The sequence below is a fragment of the Lepidochelys kempii genome, chromosome 1 (genome assembly GCF_965140265.1).
Source record: "Lepidochelys kempii isolate rLepKem1 chromosome 1, rLepKem1.hap2, whole genome shotgun sequence".
Taxonomy (NCBI): domain Eukaryota; kingdom Metazoa; phylum Chordata; order Testudines; family Cheloniidae; genus Lepidochelys; species Lepidochelys kempii.
Window position 1 is genome coordinate 308,615,103 of NC_133256.1, and position 22,124 is coordinate 308,637,226.

Here is a 22,124-nt window from a genome sequence, read left to right on the forward strand (position 1 = left end):
AAGAGTTGGCAGCGCCATTCTCCTAGCCAGACATGCACTGAGCCTCATTTTTAGACTAGGCATGAACACTGAAGATTTAACAAACATTTTTATTCCACCACTTTATCTAGGTAATAATCATGGCCTTTCCCCCCTTCCCAACAGGAGAGTGACTGAACAAGATTTCTGTTGCTAGTTCAAGTTCCTGGTTCTGATCTTAAAAGTCATCAATAGGTCAGGACCCAGGTATATCAGCAACCACATCTTCATCCTTGGCCTCTCAAGACAGCTGCTCTCCTCCGTAACTGTGCAGTTTACAAAGATCCGAATGAAATGTGAGACAGAAATAAGGCGTCTTAGCCATTTTACTGAGAGCATTTGAGTGTGGAACTAGCTTTGAAAGGAGATTAAACTAATCCAATCTGACCATTTTTAGGGCATGCAGTGTGTGTGCGCGTGCATATGCCTAACAAACAAACTGGGCAAAGCAGAAAGCAGAAGACTCCATGCACCCATTGGGGTGGTAATGGACATTGCAGAAAACACCAGTATCTAGAGAGTTCACGTGGACGAATGAAAATAAACTAGTCAATTTCACTGTAGTTTTTAAGAAGTTTGACTTTCTGATTCTCATACATTAGAAAGATATTGTCACGTTTCAACTGCAAACAATGTAAGAGAATATTTTGCATTTACACAATTTTTCGCCACTAATCTTTCCCTCTATTTCTTGAAGTTTTATTGGAAAGCATTCCATTTACATGGTGCCAAACATTAAGGTCCTTACCCGGGACATCTTCTATTAATTTCAACGGAGTAAACCCTGAGTAAAAACAGAGGGCCAAATTCAGGATTTAGCCCATTATGTTTCACAAAAGCTTATACTCCGAAAACCTGGGTCTCAAGTAATTGGACAATGTCCCTTTAATTATAAATTCAGTCAGTTAAAAAAACCCAAAGAAGCTGTTAATGAATTCCTCTGTGTATATTTTTCAAATTAAACAAAATGTTCTGTTTGAAGAATGTGATGAAAATATGATCCTCAAAACTATGTCAAACTCCAGAAATTACAGAATTTTACAATAATCTAGATTGTTAATAAATAATACACATCACATGCATGTTTCACTATAGGCAAACAATGCACGGACTATACTCCAAGCACAACTTTAACTGTAATATTTTATTGTGTTCTGGTCAAAATGCTGGGATTGTTTAAATAAACTAATAAACTAAATTAACTTTAATATACACTGAAAGCAATGGTACGATCATGCATAGACACAAACAGTAATCACCTGGATCCTTCTCTGCTGTTGCTAAAGTGTAAGAAAAAAAATTAAGACACCATCAGAGAAAAATATAGCGCTTAATTTAACCCCATCAAAGCAGAACAAATATCAAATCAGGCATTTCAGTGCTCGTCAATTTAAAATTTTTGACTGACTTTTCTGTATGCATTCAGAAAACTACATTTGTTGCTCTTCAGATAAAAACCTGACAACCATAAATCAGTTTAAGAAAAAAAGCAGGCCAGGCGCTGAAAAATTCGCTTTAAAATTCAATATCATTAAGCAATTCAAAAAAAGTAATCAATCACATGCTATTCATCCGAAAACAGATCACATTAATAATGATATTCTGAACAGACCTCCTTCTTTGGTAATGAAGAGATATGTGGGGAAAAGAGGTAGAAAAAAGGGGAAATGAAAGAGGATTAAAATAAGCTGAACTCATGTTGAAATTTTGTTGATAATGGCATTTTCTATTTTCAGCATGTATTTAAATGTATAGTACATTTTCATGTCAAATACTACAGGATATTTCTTAATCCCAGATTGTCCTGTTTGAGTTTTCACAGATCACCTAACTTTTCCCATAGAGGGTGTAATGCGTGTGTGTGTCTATGTAGTCCTTGTTGATTTGCTACTCCCATCTGACTATATTTTAGGAACGGTTCTCTTTCTGGTTTATGCCCAATGACTGAGACTGCATATCCATCCCATATTGTGCTTGGGAAATTGGTGAGAGAAAAAACACTAAAACACAGAATAAGAATACTGTATGTTACTATTATTATGATAACCATCTTTGTGGCTTTATTCTGTACTTCATTGTTATTGATTTATACATAGCCAATATAGCCACTAGAGCACATGGAGTACACTGATGTTTGACTAACTGAATCTGGTTTGTTGACTGTGGAAATATTAATTGATCAGGAAACAGTTCCAATACCAAAGTGTTCATTACAATTCATTATCTTGAATGCTGTACAGGTTACATAATGCTTAGATGCTTCCCACTGTCCCATGCAGGGAGTAAGCAAGTAATAAAAATAGTTATACTAATTGTTATGGGGACCCAGACCTCCACTTCAGTACATGCAGACAGACCAGGATTGCTACCAACCTAAAGAGACACAACTCAAGCTATTGGACAAGGTATGTGTCATATGAGGTTTTGGTGCCTATAGGGAGTTAGGACATGTATACACTCTCTTTTTCTTTAAAAAAAAATTTCTTCTTGATGTTATGTAATTGTATATATATATATATATATATATATAAAAAATTTAAAAAATGGATTTCTGTAGCTGGGGCTTTCCATTATATTCCTTGCACTTACAGCAAGCTAATTATGCATCAGATGGGGAAGTGGCTTACTAAACCACGAATAAATTCACTTTAGTCAAAATATATAGTGGGCCAAATTTCTGCTCACATGGAATTCCTGTTTACTTTAGTGGGAATTATATGCGTGGTTTAAAGTGCAGAATGTGGTCTTTAGGAGAATTGCATTCCCACACTTTTCCAGAATAAAATTGAGAACATATGTGCAATGCTGTTTTTTTTTATTGTAAATAAACTGTTTCTACATCCAGCTTAAAATCAGTAAGTTTCTAAGTCTTTCACAGGCTTTAGTGATGTCTAATTTATTTTTTAAATTTTTATACCTATTATTCTTACAGTTCTGCTAAAAGCTCAAGATTATTGAACAGCAGAAGTCCCCCATTATGAGTATGCATACTATCAAAGCTAAGGGAGAAGCGGTATCTTGGCTCTCTCATTTAAAAAAAAACTAATATTCATCCTTCTTGCTTTAACACAACGTGATATCATAATTAATTATGATAAACTGGTTACTAAGGTCGCTTCACGTTGTTACTGCTGTTATATAATATTGGTTGCTATAGTGATGAGATCGCTTTTTTCCCCTCTTTTTTGGTTAATCACTCATGAGATTGGTTAACTCATGTTTGTCAGGGAGTTTGACCAGAGCTGGAATTAATAAAAAAAAATTATAATACTTCTACAAACATTGGCCTCCTTTCATTTCACTTGGTTTTGATATCATTACTGTATTTAATTCTAGAATGTTATTAAAAATTATACTAAAACAGATTTTAATGTTTAGTAATAACATGTAACTCTTAAGCACATGTCATAGTCTTTCTTCTGCTGAACTAACTCATCTACTGTCTATGTTTTTTAAAAATGACCTTCATACCTTTTTCCTAATCCTAAAGTTAACTATGTACCAGTATACAATGGATGACTGGTACACTGTTATCTTATGCTTTCTGAAAATAATTTTATTGCATTTATGGCTTCATAAACTTTTCCCAATGTTATGACTTACTGTAATACAAGCCTTAGGTTGAACAATAACATTGCACATCATAAACTACTCCATGACTAGCAACAATTCTGAGGAATCTCATTACCCCAAATGTACACAAATTGTAAATAAAGAAAAAGTGCAGATCATCATGAGAAATAATACTTACTTCTGTTATTGCATTTTATAAATAATCTAAAGATAATTGATATTTCAACAATTTACTGTTACATCTCACTATATTAAAACCAGTAAGTTTTCCATCTCTGACTGACAATGATAAGACATCACAACAACAAACAAAATTACTCTGCTATCTCTTTGCCTGCTTGGCTATGGTATTTATAAGGCCTCTATCACCTTGGTTTCCAAGTTTCAGGGCACTGTTATTGCTGATATGGCAAGAACGTACTGCCAATAATTTAATTATTAGGAATACGAAGAGAAATTAAAAAGAAGCCATGAACACACTTTTAGGCTTAAAGAAAATCAAATAAGAACAAAGGATAACTTAAACATGAAGTCTGGATCTTTCATTCAAGCAGGGTCCCAGGAGGCATATTAAAGCAATGAATAGGAAAAAGCTCTACAGTTCACCAGCTGAGATTTTAATGAGACATTTCCCCTTGCTGTGGTACAGATTTGTTCAGGAAAGGGAAAAGGCTGCTCACAGAATATTCAGTTAATAGGCATTGCTGGCTTTTACAGCCACTTTGGCAGTAGATCACTGTACTAACCTTCTATTTTGGCATAGTCTGTAAGTCGCGTGTAATTGATCAAGGCAGCTTTCTCCAGACATTTTCTAACCACTTTCTTCACCTCTTCTGCTGGTATGGGAGTGGCAATATCTTTCATTAAAACCTTTCCCAGAGACAAACATACACACACTGGTTACACACATTACCTAAAGCCCAAGAGAAAAATCTGAATGTACACCAATGGCTATTTTAGATTTGCTAATAAATGCAGAAATCGAAGAGGCATTTCAGTAGATGGCACAGTTGGTTAATAAACTAGCTATTTGCCTCTGAAGATTTGAGTTCAAACCCTGATTTATGTTGCATTAATTTGATGGTTTCATTCTTGTTCTTATTTATGCACACTAAAAGACCACCTCTACAGCGTGGCACCATTCAGCATGATTGTCAGTTTCTGTTCTAGTGAGAACCAAGACTGGAATACCAGAAGTGTTGAAGGTTAGATTAAGGTACACAGCTAGAGACGCGAGGAGCAAAATTTGCGGAGCACCTATCTGTGCTTTGCTAAGCCTTTGCCAGTGAAATGCATCCAGCAATTTCATGAGCATAGCACTCACTGACAGATGAAAAAAATAAAAAAAATATTGGAAGAGCACAGCATCAAGACTTGCCATTACTGACTCGTTTTCCTCCTGCATATGCTTATTAAAATTAAGCAGGTCTAATTTGTGAAAAAGGATTAGCTATTTTAGGCAGCACAAGTACCAGACTTTCATTGAATTTTTGGAGCACCAGAAGGCTAGATCATACACAGCCTTTCAAAAAAAGCGCGATACTTTTTAAAAAAAATTAAAGGCATTTAAAATGTAGTAACCAAGTAAAATGGCTGAGGATGAAATACCCACTGCAACCTTTATGAGAGTGGGTCTTTGTCTGACTAGCTGGAAGAAAAGGAGCATTGTCCCTTTAAGGGCTCTCTGACAGCAGATGGGAAGAAGGGGGAAGGTTTACAGGGACAGACAGGAAGGGTAGAAAGCAGATGGGGCCATGTCAGGACAAGGTCACTGCATTGCCCTTCCTGCTGATCAGAAGAGGGGTGGGGGTATTTATAGCCCAGGCAGCCATGGAGAGACCCTCTTTACCCAGATCGGGCTGGAAGCCCCTTCTCTCTCCCCACTTCCCTTGAAGTTGGCAATAGTTGGCAATACGGAACCAGGGTTCCGTACTGAGCTGCTGTGACTATTGTGGTAGTTGCCCCTTTTCCTGAGAAGGTTGGAAAGGAATTTTTCGCTCATTGCCAGAGAGGCTTGGGTTTTTTTGCATTCCCCATTGCTGGTCTGGGAACAGGTGGGGTAGGGTAAGGGGGTTAGGTTATACTATCGCAACTTAAATTCATACAACTTGTGGTGGATGACCAGTGCAGGTACTTGGTATAAATGGGATACAGTTATTGGATGAAATGGACTGGAAAAAGATTTGCAGGAAAACATCCCTTATGGGAACCGAGTAATGGCGGTTTTGGGTCTCCTACATCTCACCACTAGGGAGCGACCCCCTTCCTTTTCTTGACCCCCTTTAACGAAGCTGATGAAGGGGGGTTGGGGCTACTATGTCTGGATCAGCAGGGAGCCAACCTCTGCTCTGTACAATTTATTGCAGGGTACTTCCAGATATTATAAGTGTATAAAACTGTGGCCTAGTTAAACCACATCCATGGCCTTCTGTCTCTTCTGGCGTGGACAGACAATGGAAGCTTTGCCAGTGACTTCAACGTCACTCAATCTATACAGGTATGTTGGCTTTTAGTAGCTTAAAATATAAATAAAATATATATACTCCTAAGGAGTCATTTCTAAAATTTAAAGCCCCTCTTTCCCAAGACAGGATAGATGCTGTTAACAATGCTTGTCTTTCTTATGGCCCAGTGCAGGGGATTTGTAGGTCCAGAGTTTATTTCCATCTCTCCATGCCAATTTGGTTGACTTTAGCCCTTTGCCTTTTCTTCTTAAATTGACTTCAATTTTGCTCTTACTGGGAGTTTATTTCAATTTTATGGAGGTTTTTTTAAGTTAAGTTAAGCATATGTGCAATATGCCTCAGGTGGCACATGGCCAGGATTCATTTGAGAGGTTGTGCTCAATAGCCATCAATTTATAAAGAAATAGGGAATCACTGCAATGACTTCAGGGAAGTTCCTGTAAATATGTTCTAGATTGGACTACTATCTGTCATTGTTGAAAAATGTTGCAGTGCATTAATGAAACAAGTAGAACAGTATCTAAACAGAAGTGCAGGTGTCCTCACTGTTACACTTATAATAGGACACACAAATTAAGTACTCTAACAGGATTAAAACATTAAAAAAACATACCCTTTCAAGTAATGAAAGTGTGGCTTTTAAAGCTCCTTCAGGACGTCCAAAAGGGAAACAGTATCTTAAAAACAAAACAAAAAACAAACAACAAAACACAGGACGCATTACCAAGAGTGTAATTTCTAAATTAAGAATTTTATTTTACATGTAATGTGCATACATCATTCCCTTAATTTACATTAGTGCAAGGTACATGTATACTGTATATTGACAGAAGACACCTTTAAATCTTTTCATTAATCCAATACATAGGATAACATTAAATGAAATCTGAACCCCTCTTCCTCAGCTCCAAGATTCTGAAAGTCCAAAAGATAAAAAAGCACCTGTCATGGTGATTAAACTATGAATGGTATTTACAAAAATATTCTGAGTTTGGTGTCAGAGGTGTCCATGGTGTTGAGAAGGGATTTCATTTATGACTTTAGCAGACATTGCAGTAAGACACTGTAAAGTAGCATTTTACCTGTTCTATCCTGCTTTAATATCAGTTTAGCAATCAGAAGAAAATCTCTGATATCTACACTTTTTAAAATATTAATGCTAAAACGGGTGCAAATTTCCTCTAATATTTCCTCTTTTGTTATAACTATATTACATATGAATGCATTTTATATTGGCTTTAATTGGAAGATCCCCAGGACACAAACCTCTTACGTCTCATACAGCACCACAACACTTTTGGTGCTTAACTAATTAAAAAAGAAAAGATTCCATAAATTCAACTGATTGAAAAATACCCCTGCCACTCCTTCAAGTCTGTAGAGCTCAGAACATCATACCCTTTCCTAATCCGATCTATGAAACCTGTATTTTGCTGGGATATCCCCAATCAAAAAAGGGATTTTCTACTTTGTTGAGATTATTTGCATGAAACTACATTTCTTTTAATATTATTATTATTATTATTATAATGAGAATGGTTGCTTTATTTTCTAACATCATTTTACCAGTAATAAAAGGATTCAGACCAATGAATTTTAGTAATCACTTTGGCCAACCCATAATAAAACCCTGAAAATGAGGTCAGACAAATCTTTTCAGCAGACATAGTGCCAGTACACTATCTTCTTCATTCTGCTTATTTCTTATTGTTGTGCTAGCAACTCTTGGGGGTATTAACAAATTAGCAAAACAGATTTAATCCTTAGCCTTAATCCACCTTTAAATAAAATACACATTTGGCTGTTGTATTTGCCTCCTCCTTCTTAAACCTTCTCAGAGTATTTGCATAATCCATGTATTGTCTCTTCTATTGTTTACTCCTGTTAACCTGTAGGTGACGTAGTTTATGAGTACATGTTATTGATCCCTGGATTACATTTAGCATTTCAAATCAAGAGATCCCACTGGGTACGTTCTAAAGTGTTGCTTCCTTCATATGATATGTAAATAACGTAACACTGCTAAAATGCACGTAGTCCTGAGTCAATGCTGAGAACGATCTAACTATAGAGAGCTCTAATTAATAATTACAGTTCTGTATTGTAGTAGTCACGAGAATTAAGGCTACAAAACAGTTTCCATTACAACCACCTATTTTCATGCAGTCATACTTTTCCAAAATACTCACTTAATCAGCTACATTTTTCCATGCTTTGCCAAAAGGTGAACTTTTTAGGAGAGTTTGAAGAGATATATTTCAGCTATTTTTAAATTATGGGATAATGGAAAAAGAAGAACGGTTACTTACAGTAACTGTGGTTCTTTGAGATACGTTCTCCACATGGATTCCACTCTTGGTAGGCCTGCATCCCGTGTAAATGAGATCAGATTATGTTGGCCAACAGTGTTCGTTGGGGCTGCACTTGATCCCTAGCTGTCCTCTTGTTCTTCCACCTGTGGGCATAAAGGGCAGAGCAGGCCCAACCGTCCCTCATTTCCTTTGCCAATTCCCAGTCCCAGAGAAGTAGAACTCTATTGTAGAGGAGAAGAAGGGTGGGTTGTGGAATCCATGCGGACAACGTATGTCAAAGAACTAAAGTTACTGTAGGGTAAGTAACTGTTTTTCTTCTTTGAGTGCTTGCCCACTTGGATTCCACTCTTAGTGACTAACAAATAATTGTCTGTTTGCTTGGGGATGAGTAGTGGGAGTCCTACTTAAACTTCTTGCAGGACAGCCCTTCCAAAGCAGGCATCTGGTCTGAAACCCTCTATCAGAGAATAGTGGCTTGTCAGTGTACAGAACAAGTTCCTTGTAGCTGCTCTGTAGATTTCAGGAACATGGACATTTTTCAAATAGGCAGCAGTGGAACAAGCTCTAATGTGTCTAGGTGGATCTAACCTGGCTAACTCATAACATGTCCTTACACAGTTGGAGACCTACACAGATAATCTCTTAGGCTATGTCTATGCTTATGAGCGAACAGCAGTACAGCTGTGTTGGTACAGCTTGTGTAGCTGCGTTATGCTGACAGGAGAGCAACAGAAGTTTTACTGACAAGTGCTAGTGTAGACCTGGCCTTTCCTGACCTATAAATGATTAGAGGACTGGAACACATGACTTATGAGGAGAGGCTGAGGGAACTGGGATTGTTTAGTCTGCGGAAGAGAAGAATGAGGGGGGATTTGATAACTGCTTTCAACTACCTGAAAGGGGTTCCAAAGAGGATGGATCTAGACTGTTCTCAGTGGTAGCTGATGACAGAACAAGGAGTAATGGTCTCAAGTTGCAGTGGGGGAGGTTTAGGTTGGATATTAGGAAAAACTTTTTCACTAGGAGGTGGTGAAACACTGGAATGCGTTACCTAGGGAGGTGGTGGAATCTCCTTCCTTAGAAGTTTTTAAGGTCAGGCTTGACAAAGCCCTGGCTGGGATGATTTAGTTGGGGATTGGTCCTGCTTTGAGCAGCGGGCTGGACTAGATAACCTCCTGAGGTCCCTTCCAACCCTGATATTCTATTCTATGATAACCCTCTCTACAAATGCTACAGTCTTGTGCCATGAAAAAACACACCCCTGAGCAACATAAGTTTCACCAGCATAACTGGCAGTGTGCATAGCGCTATGTAAGCAGGAGAGTTTCTCCCGCTGACATAGCTACTGCCACTCATTGGAGGTAGTTTAATTATGTCAATGGGAGAGCTCTCTCCTATTGGCATAGAGAGGCAACACGAGCTATCTCACAGCAGTGCAGCTGCATCCGTACTGCTCTGCCACTGTAAGGTCTCTCGTGTAGACATACTCTTGGTGTGTTCCTGAATGAGTTTGTCCTGTCAATGTAAAAAGACAGGGCCCTTTGAGGTTAAGTTTGATGCTCAGAGTAGCAAAGAGCTTTAAGGTTATTTCAAAGAAATTCATTACCCACTCAGGTGATCTTACTCAGCTCAGACAAGGTGGGTGAGGTAATATCTTTTATTGGACCAAATTCTGTTGGTGAGAGAGACGAGCTTTCAAGCTACACAGAGCTCTTCTTCAGGTCTAGGAAAGGTACTCAGAGGCCTTGTCTATACTAACGAGGTAAGTCGATCTAAGTTATGTTAGTTAAGACGCTATCCCGTCGACATAGCTTCCGCCTCTCACTGAGGTGGAATACTGAAGTCGACGGCAGAATACTCTCCATCACCTTATTGAGTCTTCACCACACCTGCTAAATCGACGTTGCTGCATCAATCGCAGTGGTGCTGATTTAGCCTGCAATGATGACAAGCCAGATGTCACAGCTAAATGCAAGGTGGAACAGATTGTTCAGTGTAAGTAGTTAACACATATTCTAAAAGACTATTCAAAGTGAACTGACCTGTTAACAGTTCTGCAATCATAGGATGTAGGGTTATAGGTTGTTGTAATAAGCCATAAATACACTGCCTTTATCAAGACCATGATTTTTAGTGTCCAGCAATGTTAAGAATTTAAGATTACTCAGATCAGATAATTATTGAGGGATGGGTTGACCTGGATTCCTTGTCTGCTTAGATGAGCTGCCATGACTGCCAAGTATTTGGTGAATAACCTCAGTGCTGTGGAAAGACCAAAGGGCTTGCACCTTGCACTGGTTCCTACTAGGAATCTGAGCTATTTCCTGTGGGCCAGATGAATGGATATGTGGAAATAGCTCTTGACCTGCAAGATACCTATGACCCAGTCTTCAGATTCTAATAAGGGAATTATGGAGGCTAGCATCACTATCCTAAATTTAAAATGGCAGATGAATTTATTGAAATGCTGAAGAGCAAGAATGGAACACCAAATCCCTTTCTTCTTTGGGATGAAAAAGTAATGAAAATAAATATCCCTGTCTCAGAACTCTAAGGCCAGTTCTTCTACTGCTTCATATTGTAAAAGGCAGTATGTTGTGAGAAGAGTCCCTGAAAAGGGTTGGGTAAGGAGTACAAAGAATTGGATAGAGTAGCCTTTGTTTACAATTTCCAGGACCTACTGGTCTAAGAAGTTCTGAGTCCAAAATTAATTAAACTAAAAGAGGAAGCTGCCAAAGGAAGGCAAGGGGAAGTAGAAGGGAAGAGATCTTTGAGCATTACTGTCAGGATCTTGACAATGGAATCATACCGGCTGCTTGATGTAAAACCCAGATTCTGAGACAGCGGAAGAAGAGGTGGAGGTTCATCATCAGTGGAACCTTTGCTTCCTTCTCGGCAGCGCTGAGGTCCTTTGGAGCTGGTGATAACAGTGGGGAGAAGAATTATGCCCAAAGGAGGCCGGTGGTCTTGTTTGCTTCCTTCTTGGGGTGGGAACACAGAGGCCCAGAGAACACAGAGTTGCCCTAGTGTCCTTTAAAGGATGGATGGCCTCATCTGCCTTTGAATTAAAAAGTTTGTTGCTCTCAAAGGGCAATTCCTCAGTTGTTGTTTGGATCAACCTAGGAATCTCTGAAGACTGGATCCAAAAAGAAATTCTCACAGTCACTGATATAGTCATAGTATGTTCTGCTGTGTTGGCCGTGTCAGGACATGTGGGCAATAAGCTGTCCCTTGGATATGATGGTGTTTATCTCCAGTTCATGCTCTTGAGATAGCATGCCCACTAAATGAGACAGGTTGTACCAATTCATATAATTGCATTTGTCAGAAGAACTTGGAAATTAGCCACATGCATCTGGAGACTGATAATGAACAGACTTTGCATCCAAACAGGTCCAGTTTCTTGGGGTTTCTCTCCCTAGATATAGAATTGGAAGGACTCTTTTGTGTCAGCATCTCTTGGAATGCAGCTACCAGAAGACCCTGGAACTGTGCGGGAATAAAAATAGTCAAATCCCTTGGAAGGGATTTGATATCTCTGTCAGCTCATTTTGATGTGGCCAAAATGGATGCTCGTATACACCACAAGTCTTTTACAGGTTTCAACAGTGCCTCATTTATAGGCATAGAAAAATGCAAGATGAGCAGGAGTTTGAGAAGTTTTTGCTGCACCACTTCCAGAGGTATATCTAGAATCTCTGCCATATACTTGATGAAGTTGTCTTGAAGACACTGAGAGATTTGTTGCCTTGTTGGGAGAGAATGAGGAGATCGCAGCACGGACAAATTATTCTTCTCCTTGTAGATGCTCATCCTCATTGCCTCCCTCTTCCTATCTTTTCAGGATCTGAGGCTGCACTCGTTGACCTGGCTCTGTTGGTCTATATTGCCTTTTAGGGGAGGGGAATCTAAGCCTAGAAGGAGCCGATGATGACTGAATATGGCTGCAGTCCCCAGGATGTCCAATAGGGCCAGGGCTCATATGAGTATGGCAGACACATGGGGGAACCGTAGGTCATTTTCTGCTGTCCCTTACAGATCCCTCCTTAGAGTAGTCTCTTCCTGAGTTCTGTTGTGCTACATGAGGAGGGGAAGGTGGGTGTGTAGGAGAGGAGTTCCTACTATGCCCACAAGGGGATTAAAAATATACCTCTTCCAAGGGAGGGGCTGTCCTGTCACAGGTGCCCTGGCTCTGCTGTGCTCCCTCAGCTGATAGAGGATGAAGTCAATATTGGAGATTCCACCTTTACTTGCTCGACTGACAAACTCAATAGCTGGTCACTTAGTTATCACCACCCCCAACCTCATAGAAGATGAGAGTCCAGTACCAGGCTCACAAATAAATCACTCAGTACTGTATATGCCCTGGGTAACAACACACTAGTTATTGATGAGCTGGGCACTGAGGAACACTTTTCTGAGATTGCTTGTGCAGAAATGCCAGATACTGAAGGCTCAATACCAAGAGAGACGTGGTACACAGTTTCAGTGGGTACCACCAGTGCTCTCTTAACAGCTGGTGCCAGAGGGACCCTTCTCAGGCTATTGGCTGCCCCTTGGCTGTTGAGCGTGAGATAAGTAAGACTTATGAGTCTTCTGCCTTGGCTCAATTCTAGAGCAGTGCTCCTTCCTACCTCCTTAGAGGTAATCGAAGCTGGAATGATGGGTGATGATTGGGGCCTGTTGGTCTACAGAGCCTGGGAGTTCAGGGTGGAATCTGGTTTCACCAGGGCACCCATGGAGATGGACCAACCTGAGGAGTGAGGTTCAGCTGTGTCCTTCCTTTTGGTGTCTGAGGAGTTTGCATAGGGCACTACAGGAGGAACAATTTCAGGCAGGCTTCTCTGGCTTTCTAAGTCCACCCAAAGGAGGGGTAACATGTGGTACATCATTCAGGAACATGTCCCTCTCCTAAACAAAATGGGCACCTAGAGTGCCCATCATTAAGTGGCATTGAAGCTTCACATGAGGGGCAGGTTTTAAACCCCAGAGATTTCTCTTCTGACATTCTACTAGAACACCTGTACAGGGAGTGTTCTAGCCTAAATCCAGAACTTGACTAAAAAAATAAAATTTCTTTCTTTATTTTGTGCATTTGTGTGTTGCCAAAAGCACCAAGACTAACAAATAACTAACACTAGCTAGCACAGTGTGCAGAGAAGCTGGTGGGATACTTCAGGGATTCTGTTTTGCTGCCATGAATGGCAAAAAGGAACTAAGGCTTGGTTGGGCCTGGTCTATCCTTTGTGCCCTAGGTTCTGGCGGGGGCACAAGGACATCTAGGGCTCAGATGCAGCTTCAATGGACACTGCTGGCCAAAAGAATCTGATTTTGTGTGCATGGGGTGCATGTGGATCAAGACTGGAATCCTTGTAGATGATCACTTGAAGAAAAAATACTCTTTCCTTTGTGATTTAATTCTAAATCAAGTTTTTGAACTGGGCAACAACAAAAACGGCTAAAATTTGAAACTCAGCATGGACAAACTCTTCATTGAGGACTAGGGAGCAGAGACATTGCCTGATATGGGGGGGAAATGCATAAAAAATATAAAGTTTAGTAAAGACAGATTAGATACCCAGAAAAATATTTACCTCTGATGGGTTCAGTCAGGAAATAGATATTGCATATGGGATCTGATTAGCTCAAAGGTTAAAAAAAAATTGAACTTAACTCAGCTGCAATTAATCAGGACACTCAGTTTGCATATGGATCATACTGATTAACACTATTCTAGACTTCAGTACGGCTTACTCACTCATCTTCATTTGAAGTTTTTCAGCTAATCATGAGCTAGAATTATAGTCATAGGTTTTAAGGCCAAAAGCACTGCTATGGTCATCTAGTCTGTTATGCAGGAGGTCAGAAGCCATAGAATTTCACCCAGTGATTCCCACATTGGAAGGAATTAGTCTCCTCTGCTATATAAGTGAACACTACAGGCCAATAACGTGTGATTAAATTAAATGGTATCTTTTTGAAAGACATCCAATATAAATGTATTATGTTATATTTACTATGACTTGAATTTTTCCTCAAATAACAACTTTTATCTTTGCTATGTCTTATTCATAGTCACAACAATGAACACCACCATGTCAAAACCGTTTTGAGTGAAGCTTCATATGCACTGAATGAATTATACACTCACCTGAAGTGGCTTATCTGGTTTTCTAAAAGGGAAGAAAGTCGGTTTTTAGTCTCCTCAAACCTTTCTTTCTCTTCAACTGAGACTGTTCCAATTCCATCAGGCCTGTAATATGATATAGTTATTTAATCTTTTGTTCAACATTTTCTTCCACATGTTAATCATAATCATAGAAACTAAATCTGTCTTCTGTCTTGGTATGTTTTAATCAATTAACAGTGGGTTTTGTTTGAACAACATCCTTCAATGTACGCATTGTCATTTATCCCATTCATACACCCAGAGTTCTCCCTGGCCTTTGCCCCCTTTCCATTATTACTGAGTTTATTTCAAAGCAATGTATGTATATAGTTAAAGAACTAGGCTGAAACTTATATTGAGAAATCAATTAGACTAGAGCTTAGAAATTCAAATTCTTAACTATTTATCCGGCTCCCATTTCCCTGTAGTCTTTCATTCCAGCTTCCCTATCATAAAGACCCCTCCCAATAACGCCCATGCTTACCCAATAGAAGGTAGCACAGGCAGTCTTTCTGATCCATTTCCCAGCTAGGTCCTGTCCTTGCACTCAACTGAGCACTCCTGTACAAAACTGAGGCCCAGTCTTCTGAAATCCAAATCTCTGATCCTTGGAGGTACCCACCCTGAGGCATTGTGCGGCTGACAATGCAGAAAAGCATCTCACCATGAAAAAGTTTCCCGTCTCTAGCTTCCTGAGGGAATGAGCACCAATTAGGGTCAGACCTACCACATGAAACTCCCTCAACATGGACAAGAAGCAGCAAGTGAACAAGACAGAGCAGGCATGAGAACATTGGAGGAAGATCAGGTATACAGCAAAAGAGACTGCAACAAATGAGGTCCTTTCTCAAAACAAACTATTTTTTTTCCTCATTCAACTTTCAGTAATTAATAATTAACCTTTAAAAAGTGCCCTTTCTGTGAGTGACCTGCAAAATCTGCACCTGCAACTAAACTGCCAGTGCAAATCTTGATATTTGAATGTTTTAAGTCCTTTTTACAGGTGAAAAACAAGTACTTCAAAGTGCAGAGCCTCTGACTCGTACCCATAATTCCATTTTATGGGTGCTAAACCACAAGTGCAAATTTGCACTTGCAAAAGGGGAAGCTATGTTAAAATAATATTACTCTAATACATTTATTTTAAAACACCTACCAAGTAACACAAACCCCTTCTTAAATACAGGCAAATACCGGATATAAAAATAAACCATTAGTTCAACTGCATCTCTAAAGGTCTTGCTTTGATAGCTGATAGCCTGGGTGAAATTCATCTCTGTACAGAGAGCCAGTACAAGATCTATGCACTGTTTAAGTTCCCACAGGAGGGCTTAAGTGGAATTTAAGCAATGTATAGACCTTATGCTGGCTTTCTGCACAATGGTAAAATTTTGTCTATTATGAATTGTTGAAGGAATACACACCTTAAGAAAAGAGCATTCATATACCAGAGGAAGCATAATTATTACTGGATTCCTTAAGAGACTTAACCTGGGTGTGAACAAATTTATACAGGGATCAACATTCTCAAGTAAATTTCCAATAAACAAAAATACTAAGGAATATCCTTGCATTTTTGGTCTCTACTAGCTTTTCTTTTTAGTGAGTCCCTAATAGCTCTTGCTGTAGGCAAGGTTACATCAGAACTTCCATTATAATTACGTTTTCATATACTAATGACTTTGTGATAAATTCTCTCTTCTATTTGAAATATTTCATGATTTGTTTCAAACCAGTTATTAGAAAGTTTGAACAAAATCCATTCAAAAGCCACTTCTGAGTTCAGAAAAGGTGGAAAACCCAAAAACAAACAATCCTCACCCCACCCTGTTCTCATTTCTATTTGTTTACCAGCTAGCCACCCCTCTATGACCCACCAAAGAGTTCCCCTCTCCAGCATGCAAGGCTCCACAGAGCCACAGGTGTGATCTTTCAATCAGTACCTCCTCTCCCACGAAACCCTGTCTATGAAACTTGAGTGATTCAGAGGGCCTTGTACCCACACCAAGGTGAATGTCACCTTAGATGTCTTGTCCAGAACTCAAAATGTCTGATCTTTCCAGTACAATTTTCTGTGTACGTTTTCCCAGCTATTTACATACACTGTAACATAAATCCTTTTTGATTCAGGCACATAATGGAACTAAGGATATACAATCACCTAAGTTTGCAACTCAGCTATCTAATAACATCACTTCAAAAATGCAAAGACAAAATAAGTGATTGGAGACATAGTTTGAATATATGAGCGATCCTAACTACATAGAAATGATAAAACTGAAGAAGTGGTTATATTCTGTGTGAGGGTGTGTACACACAAATTATAATATACCTTCCTTTTACACCATAGAAATATAATTAATACATTAGCTATACTGAATATTAAATGCAAGTACATAGCAATTAAAAAAAGTTTACCTGCATAATCATTTTTCTACGTCTCTCACTGACAGTAGACACCATTATGTTTTATAATGAGCAGGCCTGCGTGTTTATAAAATATTATATTTACTTCATGAAAAAGTGTCAAAAGGAAAACTGATACAATTAAAATAATACTGGGCATTGAATTAACAAGATGATTAGAACTGATGACATTTAGAATACTGGCAATTAATTTAAGCTCCAGTATACTTGTGGCTTGTTATTGTTAATAAAAAGAAGTTAGGCCATGAATTCAAATGGTCAGTCCACAGCATATTGAGAAAGGAATGGATTTTCTGTGCAGAGATACCACTACAAATGTGGCATGTTGGCTGTAATTTATTTTTTAACAAATCATATTCATAATTATTTCCTATTTTGCTCAGACTGTAAATATCTCAATACTTTGTTTTCTATAAAGTATATCTCAGTTTTAAAAATGTTGCATCCATTCCAATGTATTTATTTTTTATATGCAGACAGACATGTATATCAAAATACTGAAATAGTATTTCTAAACAAGCTGTGAATAAATTTTGAAAAATTATATTTGATTTAAATGCCTCAGCAAGGCTTTCATGCTAAGGAAGCTGTTTTTATTTTTTAACCAAATCAGGCACAAAAGGTAAAAATTAAGGGCCCAATACTTAATATGTTACTACTCCTGCAAGTAACCCTACTGAGTCAATGAGCTTGATTTTAATAGAACTATGCATGACTGCTCACAGGAGTAAGGTTTGCAACAATATGCTCTAAAACAATACAAATTTAAAGAGATTGGCAATTAGCAAGGAAACAGACTACACATGATTTGTGAATAAAATGTTATCTACTATTTAAATAGTCTATTTTCAGCTTGTGAACATCAAAAGACAGTACGTCAGAAAAACAACAAATAAAGAGAGAAACAGACATTCAATTACTATAATGTCAAATTGTTATCTGATGTATTTGGTTTCTCAATAAATTCTAATGAACAAGAAGATTGTGATGTGGCCCAAGGAATATTGGTCTTCATTCTGGAACATATTTAAGTAAATGTTTAAGTCCAATCCTATACAAGCACACGCTTTAATCCTATACAATCCTATACAAGCACTCAGCAAATTTAAGCATATGCTCAAGTCTTGTCCTGAATAAGAATGTTTTACGGAATCAGGATCTTAAAATGTATATCATTAAAAATATTGCATGAAAGGTAATACAGAAGAGTTCCAGAAACCTGAAGTAAACATTTCCAATATTATACATCTGCCATATAAAACTCATGACTTTTCTCTGTGCAGCATGTTTAAAAAGACACGTCAGTACTTAAATTTATTAATTATTTTAACTAACCACCAAATAAAGTAATGAAAGGTCAACTGGCGAAACTCAGATCTTAACTTTCTCAACCAACGTTAAATCTAGAAGTGATAGATTGTTACCTGGTCATGACATAATGTGCTGTAAGCAACAACTCCCTACCCTCATAATCATTTATATTTGTGACCTGTCAGGTCAAGGAGGAAAACATGTCTGAACTCTTTAAATTATTTCAAAGACAGCAATAAAAATCTGATATGGTGAAGGTATGTGTAGCTATGTACATCAATATACTATCATATAAATTTGAAGTGAAAGAGCAAATAACTTATCTTCTCTCTTTTGATGGATGCCCGGACACTTTGCCTCAGCCCCCTGACAGATGGAACGTGCTCAAATTTGAGTAAATTTCACTGTCTGATTTCATTGTCAAGAGAGATTGTGCTCTGGAGTGATAAAGTAAATAGTTCTGTCATATTAAACCTCACTGAGGCATGTTACATATGTGACAGGAAAGAGCCAGGGGTGCAGATAATGACAAGTGAGAAAGGTGAACCAGGAGAATGTCACATCTGTCAACCTGCACTAAGACTAGAATCACTACATACAAAGGAACTGTCACTTCACTGAGTTTGTTGTCACACAGAACTACACCGACAATATCTAAATTTTTTAGAATTGCCAAATGTATTTGCAGTGAGTGTTTCGACAGAACTGAGTGTGCTGCAAGAAGAATAAGGAGAGCACAAAAAGATGTCAGAAAATGTGTACAATAGACAATAAGGTATGACTGAGATCTCCAAAATGTGCTCTTCGAAAATAGCCCCAACTTTGAAACATGGTTTTCTTGCTTCACTTAAATATTACTGTGGCAGAATAGCATATAAAGCTGTTATTGTCCCAGAAAGATACAAATGAGGGCCAAATAGCGAGCCCCTTAAGGTATGTCTACACTGCAATTAGACACCCGCAGCTGGCCCATGCTAGCTGACTCAGGCTTGCGGGGCTCGGGCTAAGGGGCTGTTTAGTTGTGGTGTAGACATTCGGGATCAGACTGGAGCCCAGGCTATAGGACCCTGCGAGGTGGGAGGCTGCAACCCAAACCCTAATGTCTACACTGCAATTAAACAGCGACGTAGCCCGAGCCCTGCGAACCCGAGTCAGCTGGCACTGGCCAGCTGCAGGAGTTTAAATGCAGGGTAGGCATAACCTGATTTACACTAGTGAACATTTACTTTCAGGTGCAGTTTCTGTTACTCCTGTAAGTAACTGCTCACCCACAAGAGTAATGGCTATTCCACTGGGCCCCAAGATAGTTCTATCTTAAAAATACAGAAAAACAACAGATTTCAAAACACATGCTTGTTTTACATCTCCAAATCTTTTTCTTCATTTGCTTCAAAGTTAAAACGAGATTAAAACAAAATGGCACTGACATTTTTTAACTAGTTATATGTATGGTTTTAGTGTTATTTTGTTGTCCACTCCCACAGGAACATGCTAATATGGCCTGGTAGCACAGGGCAATTAGAATTAAAGCTTTTCTGTTCCATAAATCACCTGAGCACTCTTCTGGAACTAATAGCAATATTTGTGACCCCCTCTTACCAACCAAGGAAAAGTTATACAGGTGACTTGATTTTTCAATTTCAAGTCACAGTTCATTTTTCTGGTTGCAGTTTAGGACCTCTTCCATTGGTCCATCCATGGCAACTGATGGACCCAAGTAAGTTTCAGAAGTCTCTAAATGAGAGTAGAGTACTGTACAGTTGGTGGACCACTCTACTGATGATCACCTATGGCCTTCCACCACTTAAGCATCTTCTTCCCTTACACGAAGAGGCAAATTGGATTTTCCTTTCCTCCTAAACAGCAACCACAAAATCTCATCCACCACAAATGCTTTTGGTACTGTACAGCTAGGTGAATCACTGAAAAATAATACTTTCCCTCACTCATAAAATTCCCACTTATTTTTGAGGATCAGATCAGTTGGATTCGGACTGGCCCATCTGCTTCTGCTGGAATATATTAATTCCTGGGAGTATAGATGAAATGTCATCTCTGCTCATCTTTCAACAAGTTTCACTCACTCCGGTTCTAGATATATCAAAAGGTTTGAAACCCTACTGTGAGTTGGACCTGTGTTCATATGGTCAGTAAAATCAAGTGAGAGGTAGCAGCTTTGTTGCTAGTGGGAGACTGTTCAATGATGTGCTAGCAGAAAAGAAGATTCCAGCATTCTTTTGCAGAAAGAAACTCTGACAGTCTTGCAAATTGTTACCCATACTCTACCCAGCCTTTAGAAAAGTGATTGATCACACAGTACTTTTGGGGATTTCCTTGAGTGCTGATATTTCCTTGACCCCAATCATTTCTCACTTGGCTCAATCCTGTAAGGTGTGGAGAGCCTCCTGTGAAATACTTATGTCAATAGGAGTTAAATGCTCCAAGTAATTTGCAGGAGTCACTGAGTGTAATGCAGGACTGGGGCCCCTGTGAATAGCTGCAGCATATGAGATCAAATGGGGCTCTTAAGCTTACTGTCCCTAGATACAAATGTCATAGGACTGGTGGCAGAATGTTCTCGGTGAAGGGCCCTCAACTCTGGAAGTAGCTTCTCCTGCTGGTTTGACAGAGTGTGAATCTCTTGACCTTCAATCAGGCTTTTGTCTAAAGAGGTGATAATAGGGTGTATGTATGTTTGTTTTCAACTGAACGCAGGTGAAGTTGTTTTTAAGTGTTATGTGATACTGGTCATCTGCACAGTAATTTATATTACTGACCTGCATATGTCCAAATATTAAAAAAAATAGAACCTTTTCTATCCTTAACAAAATAGATGAAAACAGAAAAATTGAGATAAGGAGGAATACACAAGTTGACATTTGTATTTGAATCCATGTGGGCAGATGGGTACAGCAGTGCTGCCAAAAATGTACCAGCAAAAGAGAGAAAATATAACAGTTGTAAGACAAGAAAAAAATTAATGCATAATATTTACATGGAGCCATTAATTTGACCTGTGGATTTTTATAGTGTATTACATTTCAGAATCCCGCCCCCCCATCCCCTGAGATTTTTGGTTAGAAACAAATTCACTAAAAAAAGCCTCAACCCTTTCTAAGAATGCTTGTTTTCAAATGTAACATGCACAGTGATGCTCAGAATAAAAAAAACAAAACAAAACCGATCAGTTTTCAATTCTGCAAGTGAAAAACATGAATTTCCTATCTTTAAGTCACAGAAAGAGTAAGTCTGCAGCTTTGATTAAGAGAATTCTGTTATTCATTTAACAAGCTTTTAATATCTGAATTTTCCTTCAAAGCTCAGCATTGTTAATTAATGACTAGCAGAATCTGAGGAACACGTGAAAGGAGTTTGAGACAAGCAAGCCGTTATATGCTCAAAAAGTAGGCATGTGAGATAAGGAAGAACACACAGAAGGAAGAGAACAAATTAGGGTGCAGCATTTCAGCACTCCTTTAACCGGCAGGCACTTGAAGACCAAGCATTTTGGTGTTTATATTAACTATACTTTAAACATCCTTACAAAAGAAAATTTGTACAATAGAGCCTTCTGTTGCATGTGCTTCTCAGCCTGCTCCTACATCTGCTTACAGGTCATACCCTTTATTTTCACAAGCAAAAGAAAAAGACCATTTTTAGAGGTCTATAGAATGGATTATGAAGATAGGTCATGTTAATTTCATGATCTTTTTAAGGGAACATTTTAGATACGACTCATTAGCATCTTCCAGTTCAAAGGCTAAGCATGTGTTGCAAAAAATACTTTTTACATAGGACATATGTTGACATATAGGCAGGGTATAGGTAACTAAAATAATCATAAGACAT

The 22,124-nt window shown here is 38.6% G+C and overlaps 1 protein-coding gene across 23 annotated transcripts in view; it reads right to left on the bottom strand.

Annotated features, from left to right (window-relative positions):
- Window positions 1-22,124, bottom strand: part of CADPS2 (calcium dependent secretion activator 2) — a 585,486-nt gene that overhangs the window by 131,430 nt on the left and 431,932 nt on the right. For 18 of the 23 annotated variants that reach the window (XM_073328224.1, XM_073328216.1, XM_073328226.1 and 15 more), the window contains 4 exons: window positions 14,520-14,621; window positions 6,670-6,733; window positions 4,338-4,461; window positions 1,278-1,298 (listed from right to left, as the gene is read on the bottom strand). In XM_073328224.1, the coding sequence (XP_073184325.1) occupies window positions 1,278-1,298; window positions 4,338-4,461; window positions 6,670-6,733; window positions 14,520-14,621 (311 nt within the window). The remainder of the gene's footprint in view (window positions 1-1,277; window positions 1,299-4,337; window positions 4,462-6,669; window positions 6,734-14,519; window positions 14,622-22,124) is intronic. The other 5 variants (XM_073328210.1, XM_073328223.1, XM_073328221.1 and 2 more) reach the window with 1 other exon arrangement.